The sequence below is a fragment of the Gasterosteus aculeatus genome, chromosome 6, assembly GCF_964276395.1.
Source record: "Gasterosteus aculeatus chromosome 6, fGasAcu3.hap1.1, whole genome shotgun sequence".
Lineage (NCBI taxonomy): Eukaryota > Metazoa > Chordata > Actinopteri > Perciformes > Gasterosteidae > Gasterosteus > Gasterosteus aculeatus.
Genome location: NC_135693.1, coordinates 9054532 through 9075879, shown reverse-complemented (window position 1 = coordinate 9075879; position 21348 = coordinate 9054532). Strand labels below are relative to the sequence as shown.

Sequence of the window (21348 nt, the reverse complement as noted above, 5' to 3'; positions counted from 1 at the left end):
AAAATGATTACAGAATTCAGAAACATCATTTGTGAAATAATTTGGTCGACGTAGTGCAACAGTCGTCATTTTTGATTAAAATGTGCATTCACTCTTCGGGTTTTTGTGTGTTGAAGTGAAACATCCTAATTTATATACACCCAAAGACCGTAAAAAACTGACATGTAATTATTAACCAAAAACAAGCGAGTGAAGCAAAGGGACTCGGAGGTCCAAGGCTGAGGCTTTGTTTAATAGCAGCAACAGCATGAAAATAAGCTTCTTGCAAAGCGCGTGTCATTTCTTGAGCAGCAGCAGCAGCCTGTCATTACTCTCTGCTGGATGTCTCGGAGGCGACGGGCAACAACGAGTCAAGTTGTGCAGTTTTGACACTCAGTGTGAGGTTTGTTTTGCTCCTTCAAGAAGCTCCAGGAACATCAGTGAAGAATCACCATGAGACACACAGCTTTAATACAATTTTTACTGTTGTAAATAAGAAGTAATCCAGCTTGAGCCAGGTACCTTATACATAAAAATCACCATAAAACCCTTGCTGTCCCCATAGAAGCTTCACCAGTCTATTCACAACCCAGAGGCAGAAAAAGCACATAATAAAGATCTGCTGTTTTGCTTAAATAAAATTACAATCCTCCAGAACACAACCTTAATATAAAGTATAAGGTCAATTTGAGGTAAACAACACAAGTAATGAGTAATATTCCATTTGATATATATAAGAAATATACATGAGACAGAAATATAAATGTCCCAATTTATGTAATAAAGCATGACAGTGTATTTCAGAGCGGAGATGAGCTTCTACTTGTAACTTTTTAAAGAAACGCTCCAAAGGCCGGTCAGAGGACGTTGTCATCAGACCTGCTGGGTTTGTTTCAAACTGCAACTACAGTCTCATTTTGTGAATGCACATACGCAAACCATCAAATACGATATTATTTGGTAGCTTTCTAATTATCTCTACTGGCTTTGAACCTTTGATTACAGTATCACGCTGCTGAGAATGGCTGCAAATTGGCTTTAAACTGCAGTCAGTTCAACCAAAATAATTGTGATTAGGGCCAATTCAGACAAAGGCTGACGGGGCTCAGCATGAAGAGACCCACCTGAGAATAAATGTATTTGAGCAACTATAATCAAAGTCAATTGCACTTGGTTACTGCACATCGAATGTAACCCTGATACAAGGTGTTACCTACATGGGAGCTGCAAAATATAATACAAATTTGAGGATTCGTAGCTAGATTAATACGTTTGGAAGTATGTGAACTTTAAACGTTGCCAGGCAACAAAAGAGCCTGACTCCGTGCGTCCGCTGATAATATTTCTTTCTCTCAAACTGAACACGGCTCATTACTTGCGCTGTTTATCTCATGCAGCCCAGTCGGCGCACATTATTAAGGCCGCCAATCATTGTGGAAGGCAGTGCAAGTGATGGAAGTGTAAGCTTATATACAGTACTCATACAAACTGTAGTTAATAAATCTATTAAATGTAAAGTGCTAGGCAAAGGAACCACATTTCTTTATTAGGTCTAGACTAATCAAGTCTCAGTTAAAGGGTAAAAAATCAGTTAACCTCCATGACAAATACTAACTATGAGTTATTAGATGATTTTGATACCAGATAGAAGCAGAAAGTCCCTCATCACCCTAGTTTGTTCTTTTTTTTTGTCATTCATTTTCATAGTAAAGAAGATTTTGGCAAATATCTTAGACCAAAAGGGGAAAAGTCCCCATGTCAGCTCCAGATAATCACTGTGTCATGCAGCCAGATTGCTTCTGTGACTCGGTTTCAATCCATTTCTTTTCCACCTCCACCTATGAAACGATAAAAACACGGTAGTTAGTTGCACCTCGTTCCACCAGGGGCTGACAGCGCTCCCATCACGCCGCTGGGCCTCCTCACCTGACAATGATACCGCGTCCAACTGGTCACGTGTTTCTGCGGCTGGACGTCGTTCTCGGTGCCGAGGGACTTCACCCTGGTCTGAGACACGACTGCGCCCACAATTTCACATTCCATGGTGACAAACGGGTACCAGTCACTCGGGATCTCCTGGTCAGAACCCAGCTCCAGCTTGCAGGAAAAGGAATGGGGATGATCCACTGCTGCGTAGGAGAAAACAAAAGGTCGCTTGTAGTTAGTGTCACGCCACTCAGCTGATGACAAGCACCAGAAGCCGAGGAGCTAAAACGGAGGATGACGCGTTGAGCTGCGGCGCGGTGCGTTGTGCGTTACCCGTATTCTTCGCCGGCAGTCTGTCGATCCTCCACACGACGGCCGAATATACGTTCTCATACTTGACGGTGCCGACGGTCACCTGCATGGCCGGCTGCGAATGTGCGGCGCCGGCGGCGCCCAAGCAGGCGTTTCTGTTCATGCGGGCCTTCAGCGACCTCTGCCGAAGCAAGGCCACGGTCTGCGTCACTTTGACCCAGTCGCCCGGCACCGGCACGCGGATCACTACGTTCTCACACAGCGGGTTCGTGTCAGACAGCCCCGCTGTAGAACAGAAGGAGGCGGACATGTTGAGAAAGGCCTGGAGCTCCACGTAGGCACCTTGGACCGTGACCACGGCTTTGATCGAGAAGGGAATGTCCGTGCGGCCCAGAACCGCCGTCTTGTAGCGCATCAGCTCGACCCGGCAGGCGTCCGGAGGGGAGAACTTCACCAGCCGGGACCTCTGGAACTCGGGCTCGTTTGCAGATCTGTGAAAATGGCAGTCGGCGATCTCCATCCAGAGTTCGCCGTCGTCCTCGGACCCGTAGCTGGAGTCGAAGCGCATCAGCCCGAGATCGTTGAGGGCGAGGAAACAATCCCCGAGTCCGTTCAGGAAAGCCAGACAGTGGATCTGGGTGAAGGCAGTGCGCTCCGTGACTTCCCCAAACCTATCCAGTTGCACCCAGATGTGATCGGTGATCTGCAAGGACAGCTCCTGCTCCTCGTAGTGCCGCCTCTGCTGGTGGTGCACGCACAATTTGAAGATCTCCTCCTCCATGGACACTACCAGGTCCTCCATGTCACTGTGCACCGTGGAGCCAAACTTCAGCAGCTCTTCTGCCTCCGCCTCATGACTAACCTCCAGCTTCGGGTGGTAGCGCTTCTTCTCCGTGTACGAGAAGTGCTCCACCTTGACCGAGAGGACCTTGCGCGGCTCGCCGTAGCTTTCCAGCTTAAGATCGGAGAGCCTGCACTGGGGGAGAAGCTGCAGCTCCTTGTACGGCCTGTCCAGCCCTTTCTCGTAGTACATCTGCAGCACGCCTCCCGGCAGCAGGCGCAGGTAGATCGGCCCCCACTGTCGCGAGGACATGCGGTTCTTTTTTTCAGGGATCCTGAGCAAGACGGACCAGCCGTCCCTCTTCTGGCTGCGAAACAGACCCCGAGGGACGAACTGAGACGCGCCCTCGCCGAGCACCTCGCTTTTGCAGCTCGCCCGCCTCTCCCGGGCCTTTTCCGTCCCCTGGTCCGATTCCGCCCGCAGGCCTTCCAGTTTGTGGCAAACGTAGGAGAAGGAGCTCCGCAGTTGGTCCCGCGGCGGCTCGCTGCCGTCTTTGCTCCGAATGAAGAAACGCGGCAGGCTGTTTTCAGCTTCCGAGTCCGAGGAGGAGCTGTCCTCCACATCCGCGCTGTGTCTCGATCCGTCCCAGAAGGGGTTGTAGTGTCCCGAGCGGCCCTGGAAAGAAGGAAAGGGGCTCGGCCCGTCTGAGGATGGGTGCAGGCCATCTGGCGCAGGCGAGGGAACCGAGGCGGTGGATTCGCGCGAGTAACTCCGGAAGAAGTGGTTGTTTTGCTGCGCGTTGGGGTGAAACGGGGACGCGCTGTCAGGAACCCCACTCACAGGAGTGCAAAAGGGCGTGTTGCACGGCACGCAGGAAGTCTCCCCGAGGCTGGAGTGGCTTTGAGGGGATTCCAGGGAACCGCTGAAGCTCCAGGAAGTGTCTCCGATTGGAGGAAGGACTAACTTCAGACCGTTGGGACGCGGCAGCGATGCTTTGACGACCCCCGCGGACTGCAGGGGCTTTTGGGGTGACGAGAGCGGCGCGCTGTCATCTTCAAACGTGACCCAGTTTGATTGATTTGTGGAACACATGGCTGAAGAGGGCAGATGGCCAGTTTCAGATCAACAACTCCTCCTTTGTTGGGTGAACTGCCCCCCCGTCCCCACCCCGGAGTCTCCTCTGCAAGAAAACAAACAGATACAGTCAGAAAATGCTACGTAAAGCTGTTTAAAAAAGGTCATTTTCTCAATGGTTACAATGTCAACACGTTACAGAGGCCACGCGCTCTTGAACTGATCAGTTCCCTCAGAGCGAGCTCCTGGGAATATGAATAAAATATATTTCCTTAAGGTACTCCATTAAAATGTAACGAGCGAGTGACCCTGAAAGCCGTGAGCATGTATGCATGATTATATTAACACCACAATTAAGTAAAGGGGCGTTTGATGTGAACGCTGACACAAGCACGCAGAGTCAAGCTGCAGGAGAACATCTTTCTCGGTGACGCCGCGGATTAGAGCTTTTCTTTGATGCTTCATACAAACATTTAGCAACATTAGCATTTAGATGCAGCGCTGCAGCCTCGATTCTGTGTTGCCACTATAGTTCCTGCTGTGGGTGAGGCCCATACAAATGCACCGCACACAACTTTTTAGTTTGTCTTTGGAAAACAAAGACTAGTCTTTTGACACTGGAATTGTCGGAGGATTGTGATGCATGGAGGTGATCGGTGTGCTTTGAAGCTCCTGATAGAGAAGAGGACGAAGCGCTCAGTGAAAAAAAAAGAAAATTACACTTCAAAAGCAAGAAGTTCTGTTTGAGAAGTTTTTTTAATTGGTGAGCTTAAAAGTTATAGTTTAGACGTAGCGTTCTTTGAAATGAGCATAGTTTAAATTTTCAATTCGAAGCCTGCTCTAAAGTATGTGTGAGAAAAAAAGGTTCTGCCTCATTAACCACCATCAAGTCAAGTGTGAGAAGCAGGAAAAAAGCTTCAGAAAAGGAACCAAGATAGTGAAATGCGTCCTCACACCTCCATGCAGGCATTAAAAGTTGGAAACGGGTTATTGCCAAAACCACTACGCCGTTGGGGGCTAATTGGCCACGAATGAACACGCCGTCATATTTACACCATCTTTCTGTCAATTCCCGCGCCGGTCCGTCACAGAGTGTCTTTTGATGTGCCAGCAGCTCTGCTGTCACCAAACATCAGGCGACGGAGAAGATGCATCTCTCAAAACGACTCCTCTCCCCCATAAGATAGTTGAAAGCCCAGAGCCTCAATTGCCGTCTTCTCCTCGTCCCTTCAAGATCACAGCGACGACTTGGCACAAAGGCGATGCAGGGGGGCAAGCTCCCTGAGCTATAAATAAACAAGGGAGCGGGGCGGCGGAGGGGAGAGGGGGGGTTCTGGTTCAGGGTAGCGCATCGGCAGGTCTTCAGTCAAACCCTGGAGAACATCCTTCTAATGAGTTGGCGTCTGCGATGGCGCGCAGACACCCAACGCCTCGGCGACTCATTGAATCCCTCAGTTTCAAAAGAGTCGGGCCCTGAGAAGACGCAGTTCTCCGCGGGGGGGGCGGGGGGTGTTAACTGACAAGTCTCTCGGGCGCATTCCCAGTCCTGCTGAGCGTCCCCGGGCTCTCCAGCAGGCAGTGGGATGCGGAGAGATCTGCAGAGGACGCAGAATTACATTCCACACATTCCCCGGGGAGAAGCAGCTCTGCACACAGGAAACACCAGCCCGCTCTGTCCGCGTCAACCCACAACAAATATTGTCTCAATCTCATATTTTAGCAGAATTTGCCAAAAATGAAGCGGCTATTTATATTCTATATGGATCGTCGGGTTGTTTGTGACAGCCAAACATGACAAAACAGAAACAAAGAAGCCGCCTGGGGATAAAGAGATGTGCCTATTGTTATTTTTATTGTAAGCACCAAGGTATTTGTAAAACATACAATACCAGTCTGAGGGATTTAATCTCATGTCGGGACATGGCGGGGGTGAAGAAATCTCACAACAAACCCGTCTCCCCAACCAACACTATTCAGGTTTGTACCCAGTTAAACAGCCAGGCTAATCCCACGCGTTAGGCCTATCTCACATTTATCATTACTATACTTACAGAAATGACTACCCTCGCTTAGCTTGGTGAGGCAAAATAAATGTGCACACTTCACAGATTGCAACCTAAAATGCACAGTCACCAAATTATAATTATTGGGTCAGAATGTGGGGCCAAGCAGATGCACAGAAGAGGGCGGTCAGCTCTCAGATATTATGTGCTATTTCTCTACACACATCCATTTACAGTTGCAACACTCCAAACTGTATTGAATAACGAGGCGGCTTATTACAAACCCAGAAAGTTCCATCCACAAAGAGGAAGAGCAACCACAAGCTGATGCTAACCAAGAAGGATATGAGAAAACATGAGCTCCCTCTGACTGTTCATCCTAAAACGTGGAACCTCTTAATTGCAGCCACTGCAAGTCATCTAATTCAAGATTGGTCAAAGTGTAATTCAACAAGTCCGTGAGGAGCTTTTCTTATGTTGCCTTTAACTGTTATTCCTGGACACAGTGACAGAAAGGACAAATCCCTTGATGACAGGAAGCAGGAACCGTCGCATGACAAATGATGACTGAGAGGAAAATGAGAATAAAACCGCTGGGTAAAAGAAAAAGCTATTTTGAACTTAGACAGATGCTTTCTGATTAAATGAGACAGGATCCTGTGGGATACAGTGGATTATTTGTTAGTGAAGTCACACTAAATAACCTACTGTTGTGACCACAACGGCCGTGTAATCTAATGAAAATGTGATGACCCGTTTCCGGTGGCTGGCAACGCCGCCGCTGTCTGCAAAGTCAGCTCTGTTCTCCCGTCAAAAACAAAGCGGAAGACAAAGTTTGGGTGCAGCTTTTGTCTCCTCACACCTTAAACAAACAGAATGAATACATGCTGTGTTAGTTATGCCATGTACAAAAAAATCCAGGGGCATTCTTTTTGGAGAAGTTCAGAAAGGAAAATAAGCAGGAATGAATGAATGTCAGCTGAACTAAAAAAAAACAACAAAAAAAACATGTTTCCTCTTTTCCACTTCATGTAGTTTAATCAAGTGGGAGTTGTTCATTTTGATCCATTGAACTATTAATAAACTCATGGAAAATGCACGTTTCCTTTATATGTTAGAGCACTAAAAGCAATATGTCCCTTTTGGGAAAAAAAAAGTATTTCCCTTTGCAAAGGAAAATCTGAATTCATGAATAATAAAATACACAACTATTTATTCCGCTACAGCTCTTCGTGACACCAGCTGGCAGCTTTAAGGTTATTTAATGTTAGTTAGCTCACTTCAGCTAAACGTCACTCGCATCCACGGTGGCTGAGAGACAAAGTCTCCCATCCGGTGGACGAAAACCACCGTGTCCTAACAACTAGTGCACTGAATGTCCTCTATAAAATAAATGAAGCGTTGTTGTTAAAGAGTATCCTCGCAGCGTGGTTTGTCTGGTATTTACATACCAAACATTCCAGACAAACCCACGAGTTGCCGGAAAAATGACTTTTTTTGTTTTGTTTTAATGTCGCCCAATGACGAGTCTGCCGGGAGAAAGATAACAGAGGCAGCATGTTATCATCCACAACACACACACACACAGCGAGAGACGTGTCCGTGTCCCCGGGACCGGGACATGGGACATGGGACATGGGGGGGGGGGGGGGGCACTTCTGGGGTCCGTCCCGCGCCTTTGTGCTCGTGCGGGCGTCTGAGGAAAAGTTGTAACATTGTAACTGAAAAACATCACGTCACGAACACGCGTCATTCGCGGTGCGGAGCAGCGGCTGACGACGCGAGCGAACGTCCGCGAGGAGTGAAGCGAAACGGGTCAAAGTGCTTTCTGACGGACGTGGACTTCCTCGGCTCTCCCTCTCAATAAAAATAAATAAATAAAAAAAAACAGAGGAGAGAGAGGCGATACTCACCGATTCCCGCGCGGGCTCACGGGCTCATGTCATGACTTCTTGGTCAGTGGACGCGTCTGTGCTCTTCGCGTCGGCCGGGTTTTTTTCCTCAAAATGGCAGAGTGTAAATCCTGGGAGTTTTTTTAACAGCGCAGCGCTTCCCCTCCCGAGTTCACGCAGACTGTCCTGCAGCGGGACACTTGGGGGAATGAACGCGTTCAGTGCTGCGTTCAAGGCGGTAGGAAATGCTGCCACCGGGTGCGCAAGTACACGGGAAGTAGCTACAAGCAGTAGCGAGTGAGAGAGATTTTAAGTAATTATTAAAATAGTGGGCCCAAAGAGATAGATTTCCTGTCAAATATTGTAAATTCGTACAATATGTTGGTCTAAAAAGGGTTCGTGCAGTACCATCCGTTTGCCCGTTTTGTTTGTTGACATGCCATTTGTAAGAAAAAAAAGGTCTGCCGTGTTATTACTTTGCCAAAGTACATATTTCAAGCTGGATACTTTGGCCACTTTTCCACCACTGCACATGTTTTGCATTATGTTCTCACAATTACTGAATTGCAAAAATGCAAACCACCAAATTGGAATCACATTCACATCATTATTGGCCAACAGCTCTTGAATGCACGTAGACTGTTATTACATTTTTAACCTCCGAGTTCATGAAAGCGTCATGAATTAAACTAAAATGACAACATGATTTTCCTCCCAAACAAAGTGACGCATCGAACAGTAATCTATTGGTTCTCCGATATGGTGCTGCCTCATTTCCCAGTGGTTAGGGTGTGTTCAGGGAGGTGGTCTTTTAAATTACAGGCAATTTAAAATCCCAGTCTCCGCCAACTCCCAGAAATGCAGCACGAAAAGAAATCGGATCATCGATAACCAGGAGAATCTAAATACATGAAGCCTTTGAATGTTGAACAGCCTTTTTATTTACTTTTACATTTTTCTGTGTGCTTTAGAAGGTTACATTGTGAGAATACAAGTGTTAATAAATCAGTTGAGGGGTTGTTGGCAAATCTTTTATGATCAAAAGGGCCTGCTCATAACCACTGTTGCCCTTTCGTTTCCCTCATGTCACAACGTGCAAAGACGTTGTACTTTATTGTAAACTTTAACAGCACTCTGCCGTGAATCATGCATCAGGCTGTCTAAGCACCTGTTGCATTGTGGGCTAAAACTCCAATGACTCCCTCTTCTCTGACCTTATGAGAAAACCAAAAACTCAGTTTTCAATTTTTTTTAGAAAATAATGTGTAACGTCTGAATCAATGCTTTTGTGTGTGTGTGTGTATATATATATATATCTCATTTATAAATATTTTTTAGAAATTATACAGTACAATTATATCATGATTTGAAATTTGTATTTTCACATTAACCCTTTTTGTGCATACATAGTACAACATGAATTTAGCTCTGCTGTGCCTCACCAGGCTTCTGAGTGCACATCGACACTTACTTTGGTGATAAAAACGACTATTGTTACAACGTCACAGAGACTGACTGACACCATTTCACTGACACCATTTACGACTTGTCCATCCTTAGCTTCTCGTCTAGTGACACACCGTTAATCAGTGCTTCAACTAAAGACATTTATTCTTGCCTCACAAGACTGAACAATTCAATGAGGAATGAATTCAAAATTTGTTACTTGTTCCTTCCGGTTTTAAAGCCCTTCTTTACAGGAGCTTAGGGCATATGCATGTGTTGTAAGGGCTGTGATGCTCTGTGTATACGTACGGGCTCTTAAAACCACTAGCGCACATAATCGGAAATTTGATCTAAAAACTTTTAATTATAAAATGTCAACGGGTAAATCTTAAATCATTAGTCGCGTGTTGTGGAGCCCGAAGAGACAGCCCTCCGCCCACACACAGCCACACCAAGATATACTCTGATAGGCAGTAGGAACAGTTGTCTTTTCTTTTACACGTACGTTAAAGCAGGAGAAGTACAAACGCAGCTCAACAGGGTTTGGTCTTCAAGTCTTGACTTCAGTGAGCGTTGCCAACAGCGACTGTTCCCACCGTCCATCTTCCTCTGTCTCTTTGGGGGCAAGTTGTTTCTCTCCCACTCTGCTGAGGCCAAAAAGGTCACGCAGCAGCTCCTTGTATAGTTTCAAAAAGCATTCGTTCCAAATCGTGGCATTTTAACGATGAGAAGAAAAGGGGGGCGGAGGGGGCTCTTCCAGGTCAAACATGTTCAAGCCTCCTCAAGAGTTCATATCTCAGAGGGTCCTGTAGCCGTCCTGTGCGTTGGTGAGCAGATCCTCCTCTCAAGGTGCTCTTTGTGGTGCCCAAATGGTGCAGCTTTAGCGACCTTTGTTCTTTTTTGCATTTCCCTGAAGAAAATAGAAAAAGGGGAGAAGATTGAAAATCAGTTCATGCTAAAACACGATTCCCAGATTTAGTTTTTAAGAACCGTAACACGTTAATGTGCAGCAGCTTTTGTCTTCGATTTGTTCCGTTTCAAAACCTCAAGAACGTGCTGAAGCCGGTCTCTCGCCTTCCAGACAAAATGACAACCTTTGACTCACAAACGTGTTCCGTCCCGCAACTTCGCGGCTCGCGGCCATCTGTGAGCACGCAAGCAGGAACTTGCTCGCTCAACGCGAGCCCCTCCGCTGCCTCAACGACTACTTCAGAGGCTTCCAGCAGGTGCTTTTCCCATCAGGCCCGAAGGCAAGCACAACCCCGCTGTTCACCTCATGACTGACTCTTCACAGTGTCACATTTCACTGCCAAACCTCAACTGATCCTTCACACTCCCTAAAGCCACTAGATTTTTTTTAAATTTATTTTTCAAATCGCCATCTCCTCAATGACTTTTAAAATGTATTCACATGGGCGACAGCTCGTCACCGCTGAAAAACAAAACAGAGCACGAAGCTTGAATTGCAACGGATAAAAAGCACACCCGAGGACGGGAAAGGCCGTACCTTGCTGCCCAGCTTGAGCGTGTCGATTTCCTCTCTCTGCTTGCTCAGAGTCTCATTCATGCTGCACAGGTGGTCGCTCATCATGCTCAGCTGGTCTTCGTAGCTCCTCTTTGTCGTAGTCAGCTCGTCCTGCACGGAGACACCACAGCGAACATGAGATTGTCCTGCGAGCCGGAGGGGGGAGGCTACGGTCGGTGCTTGGACAGGAGGCTCTTTGGTAACGGGTCTGCCTTTTACCTGCAACCGTGTGATGTTCTGATTAGCCAGTCTGACCTCCTCGCTCAGGGCCTCCCGGGATTTTTCTGAAATGGCTAATCTCTTGGCCAAAGCTCGACACTAGGAAAGGGAAAAGAGAAAAGGTAGCGCTTGCATACTTATTAGATCGTTTTCAGAGGCTGAAATGAAGGGGGGAGTTTCTCTGATTAGTGTGGATATTGGAGGACAGCGCCAAAGATGTGAAAAGTGACAGTTTAATTCCACAGACACCGACTCCAAGATCAGGTGCGTTCCTGTGGCTACGATCGAAAGAGTTGATGACTGACATCCCGGATAATCAAACCGCGACCGGATGTCACTTAGAGCAGTTTTATCATTCAGATCAAGCACCGGTGTGATTGCTAAAAATATAGGGTGTCAGTTTCTCAGTCAAAAAAAATTTCCATAGCAAAAATTGTAAAGAGAAAAAAAGTTAACTCCTCGTTCAGTTTCTTTGCACACACGAGGGAGCAATCCAAGTGACTAACTGCGTTTAGTGGAGGATTTAGGAATTTCCATATCTCCTCCCAGGTGACATGCAATGCTAGAGAGGCTGTGTGTGATGAAGAGGTCTTCTCTTTGCTTTGACAAGGAGGGCAGCAAGGGCCTCACCTCAGAGTGAAAATGCACCGCTTTGCTGTCGGAAATCTGGAGCTGCGTGGTGAGCTCCCCCACTCTGGCCATGTAGTGAGTCTTTATCAGCTGCTCCCGAGACTCCTCGTCTCCCATCTGCAAAACAGACGCAACGTCCAGCCAGATAAGACTAGTCTTCTTCTGGAAAGCATCAATTTCTTCATCTAAATATGTCAATTGGATAAAGTCCGCGACAACTCACATGGTCAACTGTCGGTGTCGTGCACAACATGCCAACCTGAGAAAAAACCATGTCAGGAACATGTACCAGTTTCGATGAAAGAGACAACAACGATAAAAGCTAAAAAACACGAGTATTACGGAGACTAGAGTTAATTGTCCCTGGATCGTGACTGAACTGTAAACTCTTCACTGACTCAATCAAAACAACACTATTCTGCAACACCAGCACATTTGAGGTCTGAGCTACATCGAGCAAAAACATGCTTTGCGTGGGACCTGCAGGAAAGGAACGATAATGCTCCCTTTTGTTGTAACAAATCACACACCAGCGCCCCGGGCGGTAAAATGTCCGCAGTAAGCAAAAACTAACAAGCACGGCAACCGCAACGGAGGCTGTACCAGGCTGGCGCACAGCGCCGTCTCTTTCCCCGCGGCCTTGTGCTCCCTCTCCGCTTCCTCGTGGCTCTCCGAGAGCGTGCTGGCCTCAGCTCTGTGGCAGTGTGGACTTCCCCCTAGAGCTGCGGCGAGCTGCGCTTCCAGATCCGCAATGCGCTGGTTCTCCTTTTCCAAGCGCACCTTCCCCAGCTGCGCCTCCAGGAGCCAGTGCTCCTTCTCCTGCTCCAGCCGGGCAATCTTCTCCTGGCTCTGCTGCACCTGCAGGGAGGAGAGGACAGTGGGGTGAGACATTTCTAAAAATCTTGTAAAGAAATATGAGGTCCTGAGAGTTCTGCACTTGTATGACAAAACTCTTTGACGTCAGTCTTTCCCAGAAACGATTAATTGCTGCCATTATGTCAACACAACAAGCATAATTGCATGTGGAGCCATTTTCGGCTTAACCTCCATGCTGTTCTATTACTGTTTCTAAGGCAACCAAACCTGGCTGGCACAAGGATTCATACATAGCCACATTGTCCACATAACACTGGGTGTCTATTTGAAAGAACCTTTAAATACATGAGCTTTAAACCAACAAAATAGGTTTGGGTTTTTTTTTTTAGCCAAGTCATACCTGCTGCGTGAGACCTTCTCTGCTCTCAGTGGAGCTGGTGAGAATACGACGGTTTGACAGGGCGTCTCTGTACGGAACAGACTGCGGCATGTCCTGAAAAAAGAACAAAAATCTGTCTATATAAATAATATATTTGTAATGAACTTCCCTCATACAGCAATACACTTAAAGCTACAACGAGAAACTATTTTCTGTCGGTCTCCGTGGCCAAAGGCAGAAGCAAGGCGGTGCCTCTATTGGCACAATATTCCAAAGTCTGGGGGCTTCCACTGCCGAGGCTCGGTCACACTTCATCAAGAGCAAAAACCTGGAAATAATCAGCCGAGTGAAGCGCATACTGACCTGTTTGATAGCATGGATGTAGGCAGCTGCTTTCTTTTTGTTTGCCAGCATACTCTCTGCTTGCAAGGGGTTGAGTGCTACTGTGCAGCCCCTTGGACTGTAGCCTGGTGACGTGAAGAAGTCCAAGTTGTTGCTAAAGAAAGTGGCAATCTGCAACAAAACAGGGACATAATGTCTCAATCAAACAGATCCATGCGGCCTATTTATTTAAAGAAAACCTATTAATGCCTGCATGTCGCAATACAGATACTCAACATTCTGTTTAGCCTTGAATTGGGAATGTGTCCAACTGGATAAATGTCTAAGCAATTACGCTGCAGCCTGCATAGACGATTGCTATCAAAATGCAGCTCGCGCCACATGTCACGTGCCGGCATGTTATTGAGCATCACAACCCGCTGGACTGTGCTTCCCATCTGCAGACAAACCTCGGCCAACGCTTCACTTAATTCACAAAGACAAATGTGTTTTTTTCTCCCCCTTTGGTCTGACTGGGGAGCAGCTGTACAAACGGTGAGATTGACGGTACCTTTCAACTTTTAGCGGCTGCCCACCTGAGTCCTGTCGTTCCACGCCCGCAAAATGACCAATTACAGTGAAATTTCACCACTGGTTTCCATTAAGTTTTTGTGCTTTCACGTCAACCAAATAGCATGTGTGGACTGAACATGAGTGAGGGGAAAATAAACCTGGCTGCGGCCTGCCCCCTGTTGGCCGTACCTTGCCAGTGCTGCTGGTCAGAGAGCCCAAAGATCCCAGCAGGCAGTCTGTGGTGGTGCAGAGCTTCTGGGTGGTGGTGGGGAGCTCTTGCTCCAAGCTGGCCTTCTGGTTATAGTGCTTGGACATCTCTAGACACAGGGGGGAGAAAAGAAATACAGCATTTACAGCCTCAGTTTCGTCTTCAGCTGCACTAGCTGGATATTGGATTTCTGTCAAGTTTGGAGGTTAAAAAGGCAGCTTTTTTGTGACACCCCTTTACCGGTGTGCAAAGGATGCAATTGCATTTCATATAGTATGCCTGTATATCGCCTCAATGTATATTTAACACCAATCACTATCTCCACAAGTACAAGACAAAAGCCCTCATTATGTAATCACGTTTTCACTCAGCTAATGTGTCGTCTTAACACTAAGTGACTCTCCTCTGCCAGAGAGCACTACATTATACTTCCATTTTACATGACAGTGTAGTGGATGCTGGTTATTTGCACTTCAAAGTATAACCTGCTGGGTATCGTTATGAACACTTTTCTGAATAAAAACACTAGCAAGGTGGATAGCTTCGGGAATCATTGTGCTGCATCCAACTGGTTGTGAATGGCAGCAGATTTCTTTAAGGTGCTTGTCGTGCTGCTCACCTTTAATGGCATCGTGAAGACTGTGTAGGCCGGCAGCCAGCTGGGTGAAGACAGCTGAGGTGCTGCTCTGTGGCACGGCATTCTGCCGAACACCTGAGACATTTGTAAAAGAAACATATCGGTTCACTTCACAGCAGGAGCACCCGTTCTTTCCATAAAAACAAGCCACTTTAAAAAACCGTCCTCTTTTCTTCTCACTGACGTTACTTTTCTCATCCAATATCAACTGTGTTAATGGAAAAAAACGTTCAGCGGGTCTGGATAAAGTGCACTGCCTGACCTGCCACAGTAAGCAAAAACCACAGAAAACAGAATTTATATTCACGTTGCTAAAAACATTTATAGCTGTTTATATAATAACTATAAGAACTAATCTATGACATATGGAATGTATTTTCAATGTGAACCTACTGGGTAAGGCCAAAAGCGTAATGTAGCTCTGCAGCTTCTCAAAGCACGAAGTCACTCTCTTCATGTCGCTCTGCAGATCCTGGTTTTTGGCAGTAAGGGCAGCTGTACCAAGAGGTGCGTTGCATTCTTCTTCCAGGCTGAACAGAGGGGAGAAGATCAATAAAGCCGTAGTCTCATTTTTATTTTTATTTTTTTTACACAATCTCCTGCCCCCCTCACACATACTGACCTTTTCAGCTGGTAGGGAAGAATCTTTTGCAGAAAGCTGGTGTACGAGGAGAAATTATCAGCAAAGCTCTTCAGCTTGACCACAGTCTCCTTCAATTCGAGAAGATAAAAACACACAGTTGGTGGTTGGCTGTGAGGCAAGCATGATGAACAAGACCCCCCCCTCCGCACTCACCAGCACGGTCACGGTGTCCTCTGTGATGCTTTGGTGTAACTGTAGAAAGCCTTCCTCCAGGGGGCGCACATAGGCTGCATTCTCATGTAGGTACTGAGAAAACTAGGTAGAAAGGGGAATCACACATTTAAGCCTGTACTTTTCTGGTTGGCGTAACGGTACGGATGTTTTACGTGAAGCAGTGCGGATTCCTAAAGTGGATGTCCTCACCTTCTGGTTTAGAGGGGAGATGGGCTCAATGGACGAGTCCAGGGGATATATGTGCACTCTCTGCTCTGTGTACGAGTGGAAGTTCAACAGAGCAGCCACCAGGTCCTGAATAAAGCTCAGGGCCTGACCTGCCACGTCCCGGGCTTTAAGCTGAAACCACAAGAACAAGCCAACACTGCGTTTGAGAACCACCTCTGAAGAGATTCAGCTGGTATCAGATGTACTTCTGCCAAACATACAGGTTTGAGTCAAACAACAGGGAATGAACATGCAACGGTTTTGATAACCAATTCATAATTTAGGTCATTTTTAAGCAGATGTATAAAACCCTGTTACGGCTCCAGCTTCTACATGGATTTGCTGTGTTTTTTATTTATTTAATTGATGGACCAATTGTCTAGTAAAACCAGTCATCTACAGTGGTCACACATTGTTGATGTACGCAGTTCAAAACTGTGTCCATAAATACGGCCTGTTAACAGCAGTGGCCTTCTGTAAAGCAGTAACACATTATAGAATACTTTAATTTAGTGATACGATTTCTTCAAATAATCCATCATTGCAGCCACTATCAGATTTATTACTGAGGTCGGAGAATAACTGAGAATTTGTTAGAATCATTAGTTATGGATAAAATCTTTGTAAGACATTCAAAATTAGGCTGAGAAACAGAAAAATCTAATCGGCAACAAAAGAAAAAACATTCTAATAACAGCTGTAAAAAAAAAAAAAAGAAATCTAGTTATTGACAACTAAAAAATTAGCTTTGCCTTTTCACTCACCTGGTGCCTTCGATTGTGTGGCGGCACATTTAGGCTGTTGTAGTCACCAAATTCTGGGCAAAAGAGGAAATCAGTCAAACCAGAGCCGATCTTTAGTCTCCGCCAAACTATTCGAACTCAACAATTAAATGCTTTAGCCTCCTAGCGGGCAATATCACTGTTTGGTATATGAACTCCTGGAAAAACACAACAGTCCTCAAATAGATGGGTCATGTTTGCCCACGGGGCTCACAGATACTCACTGGTGTCATTGAAGGGCACTTTCTCCTGGATAACACTGCTGCTTTGTTTCACGTGTCTGTTCAGCTCTGACTGGCAGCGTCTCACCTGCTGCTGACTGCAGAACGAGAGCAACAAAGGAGTTTGTCAGACAAAGTTGCGCATTTTATTTGGTAAATCTCTTTGAATGGGTTATCACAACTATATACTCCTATTAATCACCATAGTTGTATGGATTTAAGAATGCTGGTACGTAATTGTCGATCTTTTTAACAGTCAGGTAGTGTGTTCATGCAAAAAGTTTATCTAAACTATACTAGGAATGTATACTATGTGTAAATCACCATTATGGTTTCCTGACACCATATTGGTGGATTAAATCATTCTCAAACAGAATAAAAAAGAGGATGTACCACTCTTCTGTTCGCATTCTGCACTCCTTAGCTTCCCTCTCCAGAGTCTGAGTTTTCACCTGTCAGAAGACAAAACAAATACACACATTCTAATCAACTTCATGAAAACTTTGTCCTTTGTCCTCATCCCCTTCATCTTCATCGTCACCTCTAAACGGGCCTTGTCACTCTGCAGACGCTCAATGGTTTCCATGTATTTAGCGGTGAGTCCGTCCACAACAGCTCGGTGTTGCTCAGAGTCTTTTTCCAGATCCTGTAGTCGTGTCGTCAGCGCAGCCTCCTGCTTCCTGTGGTGCTCGTCTGCTTCGTAGAACTAATGCGCAGGCAGCAGAAAATACTTATTACATACATGGCCCCACCAGAACATACATGTGCATATATACAGGTCACTGAAAGGACAATCTAAAGTTGAAACAAAACGCAGATGCTTACTTGGATATGAAGTCGCTCATTTTCTTTTATCTTTTTCTGCAGATCCTCATCAAAAACACTCTGAGTCTCCAGACCATGCTGCGACGGAGAGTCTGCTTTGCTCTGAGGGAGGCAAAGACGAAATAGGGGCTAACTAACTTCATCTTAATGGCAATCATTATGGAGTTTGAGAATTTCAGAATTACTAGTTTTAAATGACACATCTATGCGAGTGCAACCGGTTCCCTCTGTTAAGAGAACTGCTTGGCCTCTCCCTCATTTCCCCTCATGATCACCTTCCCCTTTTTGCCCTTGGCTTCACAAACAGCTAGCTCCTCTTGAAGCAACTCCACCCTTTTGGCCAGCTGTTGGTTCCTGAAGCTGAGACTGTCCATCTCCTGCTCCTGCTTCCTCAGGCTCTGGTCCCTCTGCTTAAGCTGCTCCTGAGGAGGATAATGAGAAAAGCATCAACTTGCTGTACATTCCTTCTCAGCAATCAGCACATTGAGCAAATCCCTACCTCCTTTTATTTATTTTTTGTGTTTTTGAAGAATATGGCAGAAATGACTTTGAGCAACTCCAGTGAGATTAGCAACATTGCAAGATTTACATGGCAACCTGATGATGGATCACAGTTCAAAATATGATCTGCAATTTCCAAAGCATCATAGTTGTGGATTTATTAAGCCTCTATCTGGAGTAATAGTGTACAAAGAGCTGTGGATCGTGTTTTGTTCTTTCTGCTTTCCATGCCACGTTACCTTAAATGAGGCAGAGTTGGCCTGTTCATCCACAACTCCCTTCTTCAGCACCTGGTTCTGGGCACGGAGCTGTGAGGCGAAAAAAACATGAGCCTTAACCTCAAAATAAAATGCTGTCTACATTGAGAGGCAATGGAAGTTTATATATAAATAAATAATATAATAAATACTCATTTGTATGGGGCATCTGAAAGTGAAAACCCATTATTTCTTTACACAGAAAATCCCTGTTAAATGCTTGCGTGAGGTTGCAGTTTATTCATCCAGTTCCGTATAATAGGAAACGGTCAACTAAAGAAATGAATGGCTACTGGCCTCTAAAATCAAAATAAAGCATAACGGCAGTATGTGCAACAGCTACTTAGTCAGCACTTCCTCAGCAGATTATGGTGCTTTGCTAACAGGGAGATCAGAGTGGAACAGGAAGCAGCACACACTCCCCGTGCGGTCAGCTGACACAGAAACATTATTAAGACACATTCAAGCTTAAACATGACACCATAATCATTATCCTGAAACGTCCGATGTCAAATCCGTGCACATGCAGTTGCCCATACATTTATTAGTCTACCGGGTGGATTGTATTAGACATGGCAGTGGTGTGTCCTGTTTAAATCACACTTTCAAAGAGTCGGGTTCAATTGTTTGGTATAGTTTGTAGTTTATGGGGGGTAGAATTTCGTTGCATTATAGTTATGGGCGTTTATAAGAAAATACATTTAAACAGCATTTACATTTCTCAGACCACACAAGCTTTGTAGTTGAATCAAAGGCTCTTTAAAATATTACAACCATGAATATAGGACAGTTTGCACTGATCACAGCTCTGCGTGCTTTAGCCTCAACTCCTCTCTCGTCTATGAGTGGAGATGTTCCCTATGTAGCATTGAGTACAGGTGCACGGCGACAAATCAAATAGCGTATTAAATGGTCGCTTCAGAGTTTCCAGCGAGGTCAGTAACTTAACGTTAATAACTGTCTTCAACAATGACAACACGTGCGACACCTGCGCGTTTTTTTGTTTTACCTTAGAGTACTCCTGCGCCAGCTTGCTGTATTTCGTTTGCAGGTCCGTAACGTTCGCCATTGTCGTTGCCCTTATGCCGTGAACACAAACTTTTGACAGAAGGAGAAGGGGTGCCGTCGTTAGCCCGGGCTAGCTGATGAGAGAACAGTTAGCTCGCCGGAGAGAACGCCCTCCACCCCGCCGGCTCCTTCAGACGTGGACGGTTAAGACGGTTAGCTGCGAGCTAGCCGACTCGGGCTAGCTAGTTCGCATGTAACGTTATCACTCAACGGGCGGATAGTTCCGTTACTTTGGGAAATTAAAGTGAAAAACATGGTCCCCGGGGGGACGCACTTGAGTCCTGGGGAACGAAGCGGCCAACGGTCATCTGATTTAGGCTAATTTCTAAAGCCGGATGTTATTCCGACTTGACAGGGACGCGTTTTTTTTTTTTTTAAGTTAGCACTATCAGTGTGAACACAGCCTAGCGAGCTAGCCGGCTAACTTAGCCAACAGCTAAACTAGCTTGTAGCGGGTCATATAAAACGTGACAACATGTGACAGCTAAACCGTTTTACTGAGAGTGTCGCTGCTGCTAAACTAATCCAGCAGCCTCTGGAGAAATGTATCTGAAGCGGTGCATTCATTTTCTAAAAAAGCTCCTTCGAACGGGATCCGACGCCGACAGGCAGGCTCAGAGGTCAGAGTTCAGGAAAGAGGAAAGTGGTGAGCTGGTGTGAACAGTGCGCCGTCTAGCGTCAGAAGGCCTAGAAGAGGAAATGAGATGGATGGACGGAGCGATAATCACACAGCCACACGTAGAGACAGAAATACAATAGAACAACACTCCGAAAGGCTCAGTTTTTATGTTCTTTTACACTCGAAAACGTATGTAACGTTACTTTGAATTGAATTACTTACTGATAAATGATTAAAACACGCTGGCATTACTAAATATATTATGAGTGTGACATAAAATCTAGATCTGTTATATTAACATTGTCCCCCTTTCTGAAACTACAACATTTAAGATTACACAAGTGCAGTGATGTCACTGCTAAATAATTTAGCGCTGAGTTTGAGTGTGGTGTGGGTCGCGTTAACAAAAACAAGGTCAGAAATGACAAGCGGGTTGCAGCTCTGTTAAAGACGGTCTTTCCCTTTAAAACGCACATGACCTCGTTTAGACTACAAGTGAAATGACATGTTGCTAATGCAGCCGTCCCAGCTCAAATCCTGCAAGATTAATTTCACCTAATCCATAATAATCTCTTTGTATATATTTCAGCAAATATTATAAATATTTCTTCTAATTTCTAAGTTATTTTTTATGGATCAAATCAGCTTGGATGTTTTGTACTATGGCATGGTATTTTCTCTGCTGCTGTTTCACTATTCCTGATTTTGACTGCACACGGGCAAAACACAAACTCTCACACGCACACCACAGCCAGTGGCACCAGCATTGTCTGGTTGCCTGGCAACTGTCGGCGTGGCGTGGTTGCTAGGGCCGTGTGGGAGGGGGGGAGGTGATGCTGCTCTGATTTCCAGCTGAATTGAGGCAGTCAGTAGGGAGAAGCCCCCCTCTTCCACTCGACACACAGGACTCTATTGAACAATAGAGCTGTGCCAATGGGCCCGGGGCTAGTCAGACGAGCCCTTGTTCAGGGTCACACAGTGTTCATCCCACAGTCCTCCATGACTAATTAACTTACAGCGGAGAGTGTCGTTTGGGACATCTGATGATGCATCCATCACTGGCACAACCCAGGAATTTACATTGAGGTGAGGTGCATTTCTGGTACCCTGCCATGTTGGTGCCGTACGAAGACACAACCGCAAAGGAAAATGAGCGGACGGAGCCGCCACATGTAGCGCCGAGCACAGCTTGTGCAGTCAAAACAGTACTTAAGTACTGGTCTTGGTGTAAATATTTGCCAGGTGTAACATGATTATGGGAGAACTGAAAGAGCAGTCACTGGGAGACGTAGCGCTTCAGAAAAATAGACCAGCGTTAACGAGAAGTTCA

General features: G+C 45.9%; 2 protein-coding genes across 4 annotated transcripts; both read right to left on the bottom strand.

Moving 5' to 3' along the window:
- Positions 1-446: 446 nt before the first annotated feature.
- On the bottom strand, positions 447-8240 carry ston1 (stonin 1). 3 transcript variants are annotated; one of them, XM_078104147.1, is made up of 4 exons: positions 7989-8240; positions 2239-4178; positions 1906-2108; positions 447-1817 (listed from the first exon to the last, which is right to left on the bottom strand). In XM_078104147.1, the coding sequence occupies exons 2-4, from the start codon at positions 4088-4090 to the stop codon at positions 1752-1754; spliced, it is 2121 nt and encodes a 706-aa protein (XP_077960273.1). In that variant the 5' UTR covers positions 4091-4178; positions 7989-8240; the 3' UTR covers positions 447-1751. The 3 variants fall into 3 exon arrangements, with proteins under 3 accessions (XP_077960273.1, XP_077960275.1, XP_077960274.1); XM_078104149.1 differs by having other exon boundaries at positions 1906-2105; positions 7989-8182; XM_078104148.1 differs by lacking the exon at positions 7989-8240 and adding an exon at positions 5126-5358.
- Positions 8241-8884: 644 nt separating this feature from the next.
- Positions 8885-20151, bottom strand: ppp1r21 (protein phosphatase 1, regulatory subunit 21). Its single transcript, XM_040179508.2, has 22 exons — positions 19341-20151; positions 18314-18382; positions 17849-17995; positions 17574-17675; positions 17290-17454; positions 17142-17200; positions 16752-16846; positions 16510-16562; positions 15728-15877; positions 15518-15619; positions 15344-15432; positions 15115-15251; positions 14704-14796; positions 14066-14193; positions 13346-13495; positions 13004-13096; positions 12391-12645; positions 12011-12046; positions 11788-11904; positions 11158-11256; positions 10921-11049; positions 8885-10323 (listed from the first exon to the last, which is right to left on the bottom strand). The coding sequence occupies exons 1-22, from the start codon at positions 19398-19400 to the stop codon at positions 10294-10296; spliced, it is 2358 nt and encodes a 785-aa protein (XP_040035442.2). The 5' UTR covers positions 19401-20151; the 3' UTR covers positions 8885-10293.
- Positions 20152-21348: the final 1197 nt, after the last annotated feature.

Coding starts and splice junctions, on each gene's coding strand:
- ston1 (XM_078104147.1), bottom strand. CDS start 4,090: ATGTGTTCCACAAATCAATCAAACTGGGTCACGTTTGAAGATGACAGC. Junction 2,109..2,238: donor ACTGCCGGCGAAGAATACGG/GTAACGCACAAC, acceptor TCTCCTACGCAG/CAGTGGATCATCCCCATTCC. Junction 1,818..1,905: donor GGACGCGGTATCATTGTCAG/GTGAGGAGGCCC, acceptor ATCGTTTCATAG/GTGGAGGTGGAAAAGAAATG.
- ppp1r21 (XM_040179508.2), bottom strand. CDS start 19,400: ATGGCGAACGTTACGGACCTGCAAACGAAATACAGCAAGCTGGCGCAG. Junction 16,563..16,751: donor AGTGCCCTTCAATGACACCA/GTGAGTATCTGT, acceptor TCTTTTGCCCAG/AATTTGGTGACTACAACAGC. Junction 15,878..16,509: donor CACACAATCGAAGGCACCAG/GTGAGTGAAAAG, acceptor TTGTGGTTTCAG/CTTAAAGCCCGGGACGTGGC.